Source organism: Rhinopithecus roxellana, chromosome 4 (genome assembly GCF_007565055.1).
Source record: "Rhinopithecus roxellana isolate Shanxi Qingling chromosome 4, ASM756505v1, whole genome shotgun sequence".
NCBI lineage: Eukaryota > Metazoa > Chordata > Mammalia > Primates > Cercopithecidae > Rhinopithecus > Rhinopithecus roxellana.
Window position 1 is genome coordinate 120,918,954 of NC_044552.1, and position 17,350 is coordinate 120,936,303.

At 37.2% G+C, this 17,350-nt stretch overlaps 1 protein-coding gene across 1 annotated transcript in view; it reads left to right on the forward strand.

The window, feature by feature from the left end:
- AHI1 (Abelson helper integration site 1) overlaps positions 1–17,350 on the forward strand; it is a 226,399-nt gene that overhangs the window by 124,844 nt on the left and 84,205 nt on the right. The window contains 1 exon segment of the mRNA XM_030929352.1: positions 13,511–13,566. Within this exon segment, the coding sequence (XP_030785212.1) occupies positions 13,511–13,566 (56 nt within the window).

Consider the following 17,350-nt stretch of genomic DNA (forward strand, 5'->3'; position numbering starts at 1 on the left):
TTTGTTTTGCAGCATATCTGTTTGTCTTTGTTCTTCTTTCTTTGATCATAGTCCTGAGTTAAAGGTTGGTAAGGTTTAGGAAAACTGAAAAAATGTATGCTTTCAGCTGTTCAAATTAGGTACAATAGAGTAAAATGTCATGATCTGATTTTCTACAAAATAAATACTAAAAATGTCTCCCAAGAAACATAAAATTTCTTTTATTATCTTCTCTAGCCTGTGTTACTATCTGGGAAATTTGGGAAATGTTTAAGTATGGTCATGCATCACTTAACAATGGGTATACATTCTAAGAAATGCGTAGTTAGGTGTTTTTTTTCGTTGTGCAAATATCATAGAGTGTACTTACACAAACCTAGATAGTATAGCCTACTACACCTAAGCTGTATGGTATGGCCACCTGTTCCTACACTATGAACCTGTACAGCATATGACCATACCTAATGCTGCAGGCAGTTGTAACACAATGGTAAATAATTGTGTATCTAAACGTAGAAAAGGTAGAGCAAAATGCAGTATTGTAATCTTATAGGACCCCCATTGTATGTGCGATCTGTCATTGACTAAAACATCATTACTCAGCACATGACGGTAATGCATTTCAGTTTTGCGCTAAGTTTAGGAACATTACCAAAGGGTAAATTAACGTTTTTTAAGACAGTCCTAGTACGTTAACTCAGGCATTCAGATGACTAATACACCTAACACTGCATTGTAGCATATGAATCTGGTGAATGTAGCATAGGAGAATAGATTCATTCAGTTAAAATTTGAGTCAATTCTTGACCTTCTATATTTTAAGCATTTGGGTTAGGCACTGTGGATATGAAGATGAAAAAAATCAGGTCCCAAACACAGGGGCTAAACAAACACATAAATGGGTCTAGACCGAAGGGTTTGTGGCTTAGAGGTGTGGGTGTCAGTCCAGGTACTGCTGCTTTTAGTTATATGACCTTAGGAATGTTACTTACCTTCTAATTTACTTTCTGAAAGCCACTGTTTCCTTCCTTTAAAATAGGGTTATCTTGTTATTTAGTAATTAACTTAAACTTCTTTTGTGTATATTTGACAAAGTCTCACCCTGTCACCTGGGCTGGAGTGCAGTGGTGCAACTATAGCTCACTGAAGCCTTGACCTCCCAGGCTCAACTCAGGCCATCCTCCCAAGTAGCTGGAACTACACATGCACACCCACATCCAGCTAATTTTGTTGTTGTTGTTGTTGGTAGAGACAGGGTCTCACTATGTTGCCAGAACTAGTCTCAAACTCCCAGGCTCAAACAATTCTGCCTCAGCCTCCCAAGGTGCTCGAATTACAGGCATGAGCCACTGCACCTGGCGAGAATTCTTAATAGCTGTTTTTTGTCTGTTTTGTTTTAATTTAAAAGACTGATTCTTCCATTGGCATCAGTGTCACTACCAGTTCTAGTTTATTTTTTCTTCTTCAGGCTACTAAGGCTCTTGAAGAAAGTTATTTTCTTTGCCTGTTCGTGGTCTGTTGCCCCAGCTATACTGATGGAAGTCTGAGTTGTACCAAAATCAAACCTGCCCAACTGATACCCCTCTGCTGAGGCACAGGAGTAAGCCTCTCTTCTCAAGTCTCATTAGTTGCAAGTTACAACCATCTCCCAATGACTGGGACTGAATGCCAGTTCTTCCAGAAACCAGTTCTTCCAGGTGTATAGACCCTTTTTAGGGTTATTATGATTCATAGGATCTGCTAGGCCCTTAATGTACTACAACATTAAACTTATAGATATTGCCCATTTCCAAAGGGATTTATAGCTTCTGCTGGCTGAAAGCCCTCAATGAACTCTGAAAACTTAGTTTTCTACTCACACATTTGGAAAAAGCCTGCTTACCTTGCACAAATCCTCGCTCAGCACTGAGTAGAACAAAGTCCTCCCACCCCGACCCTTTGCCTTGACATACTGGTCCTGAGATCCCAGGAAAACTTCATTCTGATATACACTCCAGGGTTTGCCAGCCTTCTTGTCTTAGTCTTTGTAGATCTCTAGAAAGAAACTAAACTATATGACTTCAAATGTTAAAATCTCTAGAGTAGAAAGGATGTTCACATAGAAGATTATTTGAAAAGATTATCACGAAGATAAAAGTTGTGAAGGTAAAGATGATCTATAAAATTAAATAATAAGGGCCGGGCGCGGTGGCTCAAGCCTGTAATCCCAGCACTTTGGGAGGCCGAGACGGGCGGATCACGAGGTCAGGAGATCGAGACCATCCTGGCTAACACGGTGAAACCCCGTCTCTACTAAAAAAAAAATACAAAAACTAGCCGGGCGAGGTGGCGGGCGCCTGTAGTCCCAGCTATTCCGGAGGCTGAGGCAGGAGAATGGCGTGAACCCGCGAGGCGGAGCTTGCAGTGAGCTGAGATCCAGTCACTGCACTCCAGCCCGGGCGACAGAGTGAGACTCCATCTCAAAAAAAAAAAAAAAAAAAAAAAAAATTAAATAATAGGATAAAATTTCCCTGAGCAGAAGAATGATAAGACTCTGCAGGTCAAAGCGTTTATCAAGTCCCAGGAAAAGATGAATGATAACAAAGGCACTCAGCCATACTCTGGTGAAATTCCTGATTTCCTAGGTAAAGGAAAAATATCACAAGCTTCTACAGAGGAGTGACAGGTTCTTTACATAGGAAAGAAAATCAGATGAGCACTTGACATATCTAAAACACTAGAAGCTGGCTGATAGTGGAGTAACATATAGGCAACCAAGATAAAGGGTTTCTTATCCAAAGGAAGGCATATTTGGATATACCAGGATTTAGAGTATACTGTAACCAAATGACAACTGAATGAAATAGATATCTCAAGACAGAGGAAAACATTAGATTTTTCTGTTAGGCATAGAGAAAAAGATTAGATGTTTTCTTACACTATGTCATTTTGTTTCATAAATTCACACTTAGCACTTCTGGAAATTCTCATGCATTTTTGTCTCTTTAAACTTAACTATATAAAAAGAATAGAGAAATAAAAGCCTTCTAAAAGTTTAATCTTGATATGGAGCAAGGAGATATTGGTAAGTATAGTATCTTGGTTGGAGAGAGGTTTAGACATAAATTTATTTGGATAAATAATAAATGTATTTATTACTGTTAGAATCCAGAAGGTAACTAATAGCAGATTTTAAGTGTTGGTAAAATTGAAAACAAAAATTCAAGATCAACAGGCAAGAAAAAAAGGGAGTATACACTGAAATAGACCAAAAACAAGAAATTTTAAAAAGCAACAATATAACTAATTGGAAGTAGAGTTTTGCTTCTAATTAATATGTACATTGTAATGATCATCACTGTTACCATATGATTGAGAAGACCTCACATAAACTAAAAAGCCATCAAAGAGATGTGGTCACAGAGAATTCTAAATAAAATAAATTGCAAAGAGAAATGAACCCTACTGCATCAAGAAGTAAAGGCAAGCAGTCACTTTAATACATGGGAACATTTATTGAGATAGAAACCAGGCAAGCAGAAGAGCAAGCCTTCTATAAGCAGAGTTACTGCTGAGGCAAGGAGAGATGAGCTGAACTTCCAAGTACTATGTGGACTGGCATGGTAGATGGGAATCTGAAAGATCCCAAATGTCACTCAGTCCTCTTCGCCCATCAGTTCTCCTCAGGAGGACTTTTGCAGCTTAAACACTGACAGGAAACTGGGAGAAAGGCAGAGAGAGTTCTCATAATCTCTAGAAGTTTAAATCCCAAAGTCCCCCTAGAAGGAATAACTCATCTCATTTTGGGGGAAGTTATAATAGGTGTATTGAAATTAAGCAACAGCCCAGTCCCAACCCAAGTCAACTCCTGATTTGAAAAGAGATCTACCCCTTAGGTTTCTGAAAAAGGAAATGGTGAACCTTTTCTGAGGGAATACGTTTTCTATTTCAGTCTACTGATTACATGTCTAGCAGTTCTAACCTATAATCAAATTCTGAGGCATAAAAATTAGCAGAAATAAATGACCCGTAAGCAAGAAAAGGAACAATGAATAAAAGGAATCCTGCAGATAATCAAAATGTTGGAATTAGCAGGCAAGAATTTTAAAATACCTGTTACATATATGTTAAATAACATGAGGAACCATGAGCAAAAGGAGTGCAAAGATGGAGAATTTCGTGAAAAATGAATGAATGGATACTCTAGATCTGAAGAGTATAACAGATAAAATGCAAATTCATTAGATGGGCGTAACAACAGATAACAGCAGGATAACAACAGATAGGACACCTTAAAAGAAAGGACTACTGAACTGGAGGGCAAAACAATAAAAATTATGCAGATTATCCAAATTGAAACAAGATAAAGAGGAGGCATGGGAATAAGAAAGAGTCAGATCTGTGTGACCCTATGAAATGGAATAAACATGCAATTGGGATTGCAAAAGGAAAATAGAAAATGTGGGTGAAGAAATATTTGAAGAAATAATGGGCTAGTAGTTTTCCTCTAATTAAAGACAACCTATAGGCATAAGCTTAGCAAGGAGAAGTCGTCATCAGCATTTCAAGCTTGTTTCCATAACTGTGTTGATGCTGTCTCAAAATGGCAGATAGGAGGCAGGACTAACTTGCAGCTCCCACTTGGACGGACAGAGCAGTGTGCAGAGAATCACATTGTGAACTTTTGCTCCAAGAACTACTGCAGGAAAATACCAGAAAAGCTAAGAGAATCCACAGATCTGTTAGAGGAGGGAGCTTGCTGCTACAGGCTCTGTGAGACGGCTGAAAAACTTAGTGCCCAAAGTGTGAGAGAGGGAATGTCCACCTCTGAACACACATTCTCACCGGGGAACTTGCAGGTCCAGATCACCAGAAAAGGATTTGACCTTACCTGGAACTCAGACAAATTTAGAGAGCTGAGTGAAATATAGGGGTAGAGAAAGCTGTGGGAAGAGCCCTGTGGGCACTCTTGGTCCTCAGGGAAGCCATTCCTGCATTCCTGACTGTCTTGCAGGAGTCCTTGGGGAGGGCCGCCAGTGGAATTGGAGGAAGACCATAAAGAGAAGGAAACGTCTAGCTCAAGTTTATAACAATTTCAACTGAAGGCAAAGTTTCCTGGACAGAATCTGAAGGAGGGAGCAAATGAGGAGTGCAGATACGAGCACAGAATCCACAGCAGGTGGGAAGGTGCAAAACCTGAAAGCCCTGCTTGCTTTCTCAGAGGAGAGGCTTGTAGCCTGGGGCAAGTTCTCAACCCTGCTCACTGGCTGCCTGGAAATAAGCTCCTTGCTACTGAGGGGTAGAGTGGGAATGAGAGTGACATTTTGGGATGCGTGGGAGCTGGGTGAGGCCTGGAAAGTCTTACCAATAGACTCAAAAGTAAAAGAAAGAATGTAAGAGCTAAAAGAAAAGGCTTTCTAATTAACCCAATCCGACAAAGCCAAATAAAAAAATTTTTAAATGAACAAAGCCTCTTAGAAGTTTGGTATTATGTTAAATGACCAAATCTAAGAAGAATTGGTGTTCCTGAGGAAAAAGAGAAATCCAAAAGTTTGGAAAACGTACTTAAGGGAATAATCTAGGGAAACTTCCCTGGTCTTGCTAGAGATACAGGCATCCAAATGCAAGAAGCTCAAAGAACACCTGGGAAATTCATCACAAAAAGATCATCACCTAGTCACATCATCAGGTTATCTAAAGTCAAGATGAAGGAAAGAATCTTAAGAGCTGTGAGGCAAAAGCATCAGGTAACTTATAAAGGAAAATCTGTCGGATTAACAGCAGATTTCTTAGCAGAAATCCTAGAAGCTAGAAGGGATTGGGGTCCTATCTTTAGCCTCCTTAAACAAAACAATCATCAGCCAAGAATTTTGTATCCAGAGGAACTAAGCTTCATAAATGAAGGAACTCCAAAAGGAACCCTCAAAACCATGTAAATACATGGAATTTAAATAAACTGATCCCAAATGATCACTGGGTCACCAACGAAATCAAGATGGAAATTTAAAAATTCTTTGAACTGGATGATAATAGTGATACAACTTGTCAAAACCTCTGGAATACAGCAAAAGCAGTGCTAAGAGGAAAGTTCATAGCCATAAATGCCTACAATCATCTGAAAGAGCACAGGCACACAGGTCATACCTCAAGGAGCTAGAGAAACAAGAACAAACCAAACCCAAACCCAGCAGAAGAGAAGAAATAACAAAGATCAGAGCAGACCTAAATGAAACAACAAAAAAATACGAAATATGAATGAAATGAAAAGCTGGTTCTTTGAAAAGATTAACAAAATTGACAGACCACTAGTGAGACGAACCAAGAAAAGAAGAGAGAAGATCCAAATAAGCTCAATTAGAAACGAAATGGGGGATATTACAACCAACCCACCGAAACAAAAGATTGTTCCAGGCTACTGTGAAAGCCTTTATGTACAAAAATCAGAAAACCTAAAGGAGGTGGATAAATTCCTGGAAATATGCTATCCTTCTAGATAAAACCACAAAGAAATAGAAACTCTGAACAGACCAATAACAAGCACAAAGATTGAAATGGTAATAAAAAAAAATTGCCATCAAAAATAAATCCAGGACCAGATGGATTCACAGCTGATTTCTATCAGACATTCAAAGAAGAGTTGTTACCAATCCTCTTGACACTATTCCAAAAGATAGAGAACAAGGGAATCTTTCCTAAATCATTCTGTGAAGCCCGTGTTACCGTAATACCAAAGCCAGGAAAGGATATAACAAAAAAAAAAAAAGAAAACTGCAGACCAATATCCCTGATGAATATAGATGCAAAAATCCTCAACAAAATACTGGCTAACCAAATCCAGTAGCATATCAAAAAGATAATGTACCATGATCAAGCAGGGATGGTTTAACATATGCAAGTCAATAAGTGTGATATAGAACTTAAACAGAATTAAAAATAAAAGTAATATTGTCATCTCAATAGAAAAAAGCATTTGACAAAATCCAGTGTCCTTTATGATTAAAACCCTCAGCAAAATTGATGTAGAAGGGACATACCTTAAGATAATAAGAGCTATCGGTGACAAACCTACAGTCAACATTATACTGAACAGGGAAAAGTTGAAAGTACTCCCCCTGAGAAATGGAACAAGACAAGGATGCCCACTTTCACCACTTCTGTTCAACATAATACTGGAAGTCCTAGCCGTAGTAATCAGACAAGGGAAAGAAAGAAAGACATTCAAATCAGTAAAGAAGTCAAACTGTCGCTGTTTGCTGGTGATATGATTGTATACATAGAAAACCCTAAAGACTTATCCAGAAAGCTCCTAGATCTGATAAATTAATTCAGTAGAGTTTCTGGATACAAAATCAATGTACACAAATCAGTAGCAGTGCTAAACACCAACAGTGACCAAGCTGAGAATCAAACCAAGAACTCAACCCCCTTTATAGTAGCTGCAAAAAAATAAAATAAAATACTTAGGAATGTACCTAACCAAGGAGATGAAAGATCTCTACAAGGAAAAGTACAAAACTGCTGGAAGAAATCACAGATGACACCAAAAAAATGGAAACACATCCCATGCTCATAAATGGGTAAAATCAATATTGTGAAAATGACCATAACTGCCAAAAGCAATAAAAAATTCAATGCAATTTGCATCAAAATGCCACCATCATTCTTCACAGAACTAGAAAACAATCCTAAAATTCATATGAAACTAAAAAAGAGCCCATGTAGCCAAAGCAAGATTAAGCAAAAAGAACAAATGTGGAGGCATCACATTATCCACCTTCAAACTATAAGGCTATAGTCACCAAAACAGCATAGTACTGATACTAGACCAATGAAACAGAATAGAGAACCCAGAAATAAACCCAAATACTTAACAGCCAACTGATCTTTGACAAAGCAAACAAAACATAAAAGTGAGGAAAGGACACCCTATTCAACAAATGGTGCTGGGATAATTGGCAAACCACATGTCGAAGAATGAAACTGGATCCTCATCTCTCATTTTACACAAAAATCAACTCAAGATGGATGAAAGACTTAAATCTAAGACCCAGAGTCATAAAAATTCTGGAAGATAATATCGGAAAACCCTTACTAGACACTGGCTTAGGCAAAGACTTTATGACCAAGAACCCAAAAGCAATCGCAACAAAAACAAAGATAGATGGTACTTAGTTAAACTAAAAGGCTTCTGCATAGCAAAAGAATCAGCAGAGTAAACAGAGAACGCACAGAGTGGGAGAATATCTTCTCAAAGTATGCATCTGACAAAGAACTACTATCCAGAATCTACAAGGAACTCAAACAAATCAGCAAGAAAAAAAACAATCCCATCAGAAAGTGGGCTAAGGACATGCATATACAATTGACAGTTGTCAAAAGAAGATATACAGAAGGCCAACAAGCATATGAAAAAATGCTCAACATCACTAATGATCAGGGAACTGCAAATCAAAACTGCAATGTGATGCCCCCTTACTTCTGCAAGAATGGCCATAATCAAAAAATAATAGATGTTGGTGTAAATGCGGTGAAAAGGGAACACTCCTGCATTGCTGGTGGGAATGTGAACATGAACAATCACTGTGGGAAACAGTGTGGAGTTTCGTTAAAGAACTATTAGGTTGGTGAAAAAGTTACTGCAGTTTTTGCCATTAGTTTCAATCAGCAAAATCCACAATTACTTTTGTACCAACCTAATAAAAGTAGCGCTTTTGGTCCAGCAATCCCACTACCGTCTACCCAGAAAAAAAAAAAGGGTCATTATACAAAAAAGATACTTACACACACATGTTTATAGCAGCACAATTTGCAGTTGCAAAAATATGGAACCATCCCAAATGCCCATCAATCAACAAGTATATGTATATACACCACATTTTCTTTATACATATATATACACATACACACACACCTACACACACACACCATGGAATACTACTTAGTCATAAAAAGGAATGGAATAATGGCATTCACAGCAACCTGGATAGAATTGGAGACTCTTATTCTAAGGACTTTGGGAACTTGGGGCAAAGGGTGGGACAGGGGTGAGGGATAGAAGAGTACACATTGGGTACAGTGTACACTGCTTGGGTGACAGATGCACAAAATTTCAGAAATCACCACTACAGAACTTACCCATGTAACCAAACACCACTTGTTCCTCAAAGACCTTTTGAAATAAAAAATAAAATTTAAAAAAATAAAATTTGAGGCCGGGCGCGGTGGCTCAAGCCTGTAATCCCAGCACTTTGGGAGGCCGAGACGGGCGGATCACGAGGTCAGGAGATCGAGACCATCCTGGCTAATACGGTGAAACCCTGTCTCTACTTAAAAAAATACAAAAAACTAGCCGGGCGACGAGGCGGGCGCCTGTAGTCCCAGCTACTTGGGAGGCTGAGGCAGGAGAATGGCGTAAACCCGGGAGGCGGAGCTTGCAGTGAGCTGAGATCCGGCCACTGCACTCCAGCCTGGGTGGCAGAGCAAGACTCCGTCTCAAAAATAAAATAAAATAAAATAAAATAAAATAAAATAAAATAAGATAAGATAAGATAAAATAAAATAAATAAAAAAATTTGAAAGCTTAGTAAAATCCAAGAAGGATACACACATACGCATATACATATATATAAATGAAACCATAGGTACCGCCTAATTAAACTGAAGAAAATGAAAAATTTATATTCCTTTAGAGTATAAATATACACGTGTGTGTGTGTGTGTGTGTGTGTGTGTGTGTGTGTGTGTGTGTGTATAAAACCATACCTAGATACCTCCTGATTGAACTAAAAAGAAAAGTACAAAAGCAACCAGAGGGGAAAAAAATGTGTTAGGTTCAGGGAAATCATAGTAAGAATGATACCTTCCTTCTCATAAGAAGTAATGGAATGAAATCATTTTCTAAAAGCAAATGGCTATTAACCTAGATTTCAATACCCAGGAAAACATTCTTTGTAAATGAATCCCTACTAAAGATTTTTCAGGAAAAAAACAAAACATAGTCACCAGCAGACTTACACTACAAAATAACAGGGGGTTAATGATCTTATGTGAAAGCCTGGATCTGTAAGGAGTAAAGATAAATATATCGGTTTAAAACAATAATACTGACAATGTATTGTGGTGTTTATAACATATAGAAGTTAAATACAAGGCAGCAAAAGCATAAATGTGGTTGTATAAATGGGGTTAACACTTTTAAGTTGCTTGTATTATTCTTGAAGTAGAAAAAATTCTAATTCAAAGTATAGTAAAGTTGTATGGTTCAATCTCTATATTAGCCATTAAAAAATATGAAGAGATGTAGCTAAAAAGCCATCAGAGGACATAAAATGGAAGAGTAAAACTATTTGACTATTCCAAAAGAATATAGAAAAAGAGGAAGAAAGGAACAAAAAGATATGCAGTAAGATAGCAAAATTCTAAACTTCAACAAAGCCATATGAGTAATTGCGTTAAATGTAAATAGTCAAATCATTGAAAGGCAGAGATTGTTAGACTGGACAACCTAGCAGTAATATTTATTGATTGACTGATTCTTTATTCTGCTGACAGACTGCCTTTATAATTTTTTTCATTTTTATTTGTTGATAGGTCGATTTATTCTGCCTATATTCTATATTCCTGAGTTCATTCGGACATATGCAGATTTTAAAATATTTCATAATAACATCAACATTTTAACTATATTCCTTCACAATTATGTTGAATGAACATAACATGTATAATTTAGAGTATAAACAATAGTATTTTTATTTATTTCATATTTACCAGAAAGTAAGTGTATTATTAGGGTTCTCCAGAGAAACGGAACCAGTAGGAAGTCCATAGAGAGAGAAAGGTTTACTTTAAGGGATTGGCTCAAACATTGTGGGGGCTGGCGAGACCAAAATCTGCAGGTTAGGCCTACAGGAGGGAGACGTAGGAAAGAGTTGCAGTTCCAGTCAGAGGGCAGCCTGTTGGCAGAATCCCCTCGCTGTCAAGTGAGTTGTCATTTTCTTAAGGCCTTCATCTGAGTGAATGAGGCCCACGTACATTATGGAGGGCAGTGTGCTTTACTCAAAGCCTGTTGATTTAAATGTTAATTCTATCCAAAACCTTCAAAGAAATATCTAGAATAATGTTTGATCAAGTATCTGGGTACCATGGCCTAGCTAAGTAGAGATTTAATACTATCCATTATAGCAAGCTATTTATTATAAGCTTTCAATAATTGTTATACCTTAATAAAAGTGAAATGAGATACAGATAGGTTTTTAAGTAAAATTTACCTAAAATAGGAAGTTATTTTGATACATTTTTTCTAAAGTTTATTCCTTTCTATTTATTTTTTACTGCAAGCTTGAACAAACATGCATAATTGTATCTCCAAATGATATTATTTATATATGTAATCTAAATTTAAAACTAAGATTAGGCCGGGCGCAGTGGCTCAAGCCTGTAATCCCAGCACTTTGGGAGGCCGAGACGGGCGCATCACGAGGTCAGGAGATCCAGACCATCCTGGCTAACACGGTGAAACCCCGTCTCTACTAAAAAATACAAAAAACTAGCCAGGCGAGGTGGCGGGCGCCTGTAGTCCCAGCTACTCGGGAGACTGAGGCAGGAGAATGGCATGAACCCGGGAGGCGGAGCTTGCAGTGAGCTGAGATCCGGCCACTGCACTCCAGCCTGGGCGACAGAGCGAGACTCCGTCTCAAAAAAAAAAAAAAAAAAAAAAAACTAAGATTATAACTTTGGATAATCCACTTTTTGAAATTCTAATTTTCAAACATTCTTATCCTAAAATTGAAACTCTAAAATCTGTAGAGTTTTTTGGTTTTTTTCTTGTTATTGTATAAACTATGTATATAGATTTTTTCCTGGTTTGCTTTGGTTTTTATTATTTTAAAGTTCCTTTTCTCCAATTAAAATTACTTTCTATTTAGATAAGAATTTAAAAATCGATAATCAGCCTAGGTCAATTTTATAGTAGTCAGATTACAATAGCAAGAAGACGTGTGTAAGATGTTGTTAATTGCTGAACTCTGGCATGACCACTCTCATTGAAAGCCAGTTGCCATGCCACACAGTTCTCAGTGGTTGCAGCTAGGATTGTGAGACTGTAGGGGCTGACAAAGTTGGGATTTCTCAATTTATTCTCTGTATGCTTCTGTATTGTTAAAATCTTACAATAGGAATCTACATTACTTGAGTATTTGCCTGCATGTTGTACCCTTTAAAAAAAGAAATTTACCCAAAACTGGTGTTACTCTATGAAGAAGAGTGTCTTTCCATCAAAATTACCTTAAAGATTTTATTACACTTAAGATGAAACTCTGTTAATTTGCTCTGTGGTAGTTCTTCAAAAAAGGATATCCATGCTTTACTAGACTCTTGTAGTCAGAAACTGTAATATATTCATCTTTTATCACTGGGTGCCAAGAATAACCACTCAAAAATATTAGTCAATTGAATGAAGGTAGTATAGTGCTTTATACTTCACTGGCTAACAATAAATGTTAAAAAAATTTAATGAAACAAAAACTGTTACTTTAATCATGTTTCATGATTCATTTTGAAAATACTCTTGCAAAGGGATAGAAAATGATTGTTTGTGTTGATCTCACTTAATCCTTTACCATACTTTAAGAAAAATGAGTCATATGCTTTTAGAAGAAGAACTAATATTTAAAGTAGGAATTTTACTAATTGCTATTAACAGACATTGTAGTTCTTGCCTCTAGTCCTGCATATGACAACCTTTAGCATTATTTGAACAAACTGTGTTAATATCCTAAATTATAGGTTAGTTTGCTAGTAGACAGAAATTAGGAATTAAACAAGACCCACACTTGTGTTCATTTTTAACTTGAGTTAGACTTTGAACCAGTGTCTTTACAGATGAGATGTCCTGTGTCACGTCCTGAAAGGCTGTTTATTACAAAGAAATGCAGTAGAGAACATTGAGAACAAAAAGATAAATCCACACATGGATAAAAGAATATTTCTCGAGATTAGCTGTCTGTGTTACCATTTTAAAGGAGGGAATCAGGGGAACATTTTTCTTCAGATACTCATGGTGATTGAATAAATAGAGTATGTCATAGTAGGAAGTCAGATGATCAAAGAGAAATTCAGATGGATGTATTTATTCTTTTGAAAAAATAAGACAGTGGTGATTCACTTCATAGCCCTTGTAATACTTCTTTTTAAAAACTTCATATCCTTGAATCAGAAATAAAACTTTCATAGAAGAAAAGCAGCAGAGCCCAGATAATGGTGTGATTTTTGAGCTGAGAGCAGGATATGGACGCATCTTACACTATTGCTAGACATCACTTGAATGGGAAAAAAGGCTTAGTTAACCTTGAGTCAGTTTAGCTAAACTCACCAACTGTTTCTGACCAAAGAATTCATGATACATCTTAAAAGGATCCTGCCTTCCGAGTGAGACTTTTTTCTTGAAAGCTGTGTGAGTCATAATAAATGTTTTTCCACTAAAATGGCATAAATATTTTCAACATGAAATGGACAGGCTTAATAACCAAATATTCACAATGTTTTCTTTCCACAGGGATTATCAGCAAAGACAGAAAGCCTTGTAACCATCAGGTAGATACAGCACCAATGGTAAGACAGTCTGTTGCTGCATTGTTAAAAGTGTTAAGAAACTGCAAGATTATACTGGTTATAGTTACAGTGCCATTGTAGAAAGCTCTTACAACCTCCCTTTTGCCGAAAGTTATATCCCTGCAAGATTGGTTTATATTAATGTTGTTAACTTAGAGATAATTTATAGTTTTGATAATGTAATGTAAATATTTGTACAAATTGATTTTTACCCTTCTAAAAATGAATGTTATTTTGTGCACTAGCATCATTATTTAAAGTGAATGTTTTATAATAGTGAAAAAAGGCCATTATGCTTCATTTCTCTTACAGGTTACTTTGCTTTATTATTACAGAACTGAAGTCTTATCTTTTATCCCTCTTCTCAACAAAAGGCATTTAACAATTACAGCATCTATTCACTATATTTAAAAAGTTTTATTAATAAAAGGAAGAGAATTAGATTTCCCTTTTAGTCTCTAAATATAATATTTGTGTGAAACATATATTAGTTGCTAGTTTGCAATTAAAAGACTCTTAAGATGATATAGAGTACACTGTACATTCCCTAGTCCTACTCTTATTTCTTATCCTTTGTATTCATGAGTCTTCCAAGTACTTCCTGTGATTCTCCATTTCCTGCTGTGAGAAAGATTTGGTAATAAAAGTTGAGTATCCCCTATCCAAAATGCTTGGGACCAAAAGTGTTTTGGATTTTGGTCTTTTTCAAATTTTGGAACATTTGTGTTATACTTCCTGCATCCCTGAGCCAAAAATTAGAAATCCAAAATGTCCCAATGAACATTTTCTTTGAAAGTCATGTCAATGTTCATAAAGTTTCAGATTTTGGAGGATTTCACATTTCAGGTTTTTGGATTAGGGATATTTAAACTGTACCAATTCAGAAAATAAAGATGGCCGGGCATGGTGGCTCATGCCTGTAATCCCAACATTTTGGGAGGCCAAGGTGGGCAGATCACAAGGTCAGGAGATCGAGACCATCCTGGCCAACATGGTGAAACCCTGTCTCTACTAAAATACAAAAAATTAGCTGGGCGTGGTGGTGCACGCCTGTAGTCCCAACTACTCAGGAGGCTGAGGCAGGGGAATCGCTTGAACCCAGGAGGTGGAGGTTGCTGTGAGCGGAGATTGCACCACTGCACTCCAGCCGTGGCACCAGAGCAAGACACCATCTCCAAACTAAATAAATAAAGATAATATTAAAGTATTTGAATTGTGTTGATGATTAATATATGCCTCAGTAGCAAATTGACTCTCTTTTCTATTTGTAATAAATCCCTATGATTGATTTAACATGTTTGATAACTTAATATGTGGGACTCCAGAAAAGACCAGTACGTGAGGAATTAGCATACTCATTAAAAAGTACTTGACTGTAGTATGTATGTTTCAGTTATCGTTTAGTAAATATGCTAAAAGAGTAGCCGTAACATGATTATAAATTTTATTCCTTAGTATTAAAAAATTAAAGATGGCAATTAAGAAAAATTTATTATTTTAATATATTTGAATAATATACTCAGTCCTTTTTGATGTATTTTTTTGAGGAAGGATTGGCTGCTCTTCTCCTTCTGTGTCTCTGCTACAAACTAAGGATGTTACTACCTCTCTCCCTGACAGCCCCCCGGCTTGCCAATACTTAATCTTTGCCCTTTCTCCATCACCTCTAAATAGAATCGTAAGTCTGTTCATTATTATTACCCAACGCTCTCTGGTCCCAGACCAGGACAGGTAAAGTCTGATTTTCACAGAAATGTAATTTTACCTAATTTTCATCCTTGAACCTATATTCTCTTATTTTCTTTTTATTATTATTATTATTATTATACTTTAAGTTCTAGGGTACATGTGCATAACGTGCAGGTTTGTTACATATGTATACTTGTGCCATGTTGGTGTGCTGCACCCATCAACTCGTAAGCACCCATCAACTCGTCATTTACATCAGGTATAACTCCCACTGCAATCCCTCCCCCATCCCCCCTCCCCATGATAGGCCCCAGTGTGTGATGTTCCCCTTCGCGAGTCCAAGTGATCTCATTGTTCAGTTCCCACCTATGAGTGAGAACACGCGGTGTTTGGTTTCCTGTTCTTGCTGATAGTTTGCTGAGAATGATGGTTTCCAGCTCCATCCATGTCCCTACAAAGGACACGAACTCATCCTTTTTTATGGCTGCATAGTTTTCCATGGTGTATATGTGCCACATTTTCTTAATCCAGTCTGTCACAGATGGACATTTGGGTTGATTCCAGTCTTTGTTATTGCGAATAGTGCCGCAATAAACATACGTGTGCATGTGTCTTTATAGCAGCATGATTTATAATCCTTTGGGTATATACGCAGTAATGGGATGGCTGGGTCATATGGTACTTCTAGTTCTAGATCCTTGAGGAATCGCCATACTGTTTTCCATAATGGTTGTACTAGTTTACAATCCCACCAACAGTGTAAAAGTGTCCCTATTTCTCCACATCCTCTCCAGCACCTGTTGTTTCCTGACTTTTTAATGATTGCCATTCTAACTGGTGTGAGATGGTATCTCATTGTGGTTTTGATTAGCATTTCTCTGATGGCCAGTGATGATGAGCATTTTTTCATGTGTCTGTTGGCTGTATGAATGTCTTCTTTTGAGAAATGTCTGTTCATATCCTTTGCCCACTTTTTGATGGGGTGGTTTGTTTTTTTCTTGTAAATTTGTTTGAGTTCTTTGTAGGTTCTGGATATTAGCCCTTTGTCAGATGAGTAGATTGCAAAAATTTTCTCCCATTCTGCAGGTTGCCTGTTCACTCTGATGGTAGTTTCTTTTGCTGTGCAGAAGCTCTTTAGTTTAATTAGATCCCATTTGTCAATTTTGACTTTTGTTGCCATTGCTTTTGGTGTTTTAGACATGAAGTCCTTGCCTATGCCTATGTCCTGAATGGTATTGCCTAAGTTTTCTTCTAGGGTTTTTATGGTATTAGGTCTAACATTTAAGTCTCTAATCCATCTTGAATTAATTTTCGTTTAAGGAGTAAGGAAAGGATCCAGTTTCAGCTTTCTACTTATGGCTAGCCAATTTTCCCAGCACCATTTATTAAATAGGGAATCCTTTCCCCGTTTCTTGTTTTTGTCAGGTTTGTCAAAGATCAGATGGCTGTAGATGTGTGGTATTATTTCTGAGGACTCTGTTCTATTCCTTTAGTCTATATCTCTGTTTTGGTACTAGTACCATGCTGTTTTGGTTACTGTAGCCTTGTAGTATAGTTTGAAGTCAGGTAGCGTGATGCCTCCAGCTTTGTTCTTTTGACTTAGGATTGTCTTGACAATGCGGGCTCTTTTTTGGTTCCATATGAACTTTAAAGCAGTTTTTTCCAATTCTGTGAAGAAACTCGTTGGTAGCTTGATGGGGATGGCATTGAATCTATAAATTACCTTGGGCAGTATGGCCATTTTCACTATATAAATTCTTCCTATCCATGAGCATGGTATGCTTTTCCATTTGTTTGTGTCCTCTTATTTCACTGAGCAGTGGTTTGTAGTTCTCCTTGAAGAGGTCCTTTACATCCCTTGTAAGTTGGATTCCTAGGTATTTTATTCTCTTTGAAGCAATTGTGAATGGAAGTTCATTCCTGATTTGGCTCTCTGTTTGTCTGTTAGTGGTGTATAGGAATGCTTGTGATTTTTGCACATTAACTTTGTATCCTGAGACTTTGCTGAAGTTGCTTATCAGCTTAAGGAGATTTTGGGCTGAGACGATGGGGTTTTCTAAATATACAATCATGTCATCTGCAAACAGGGACAATT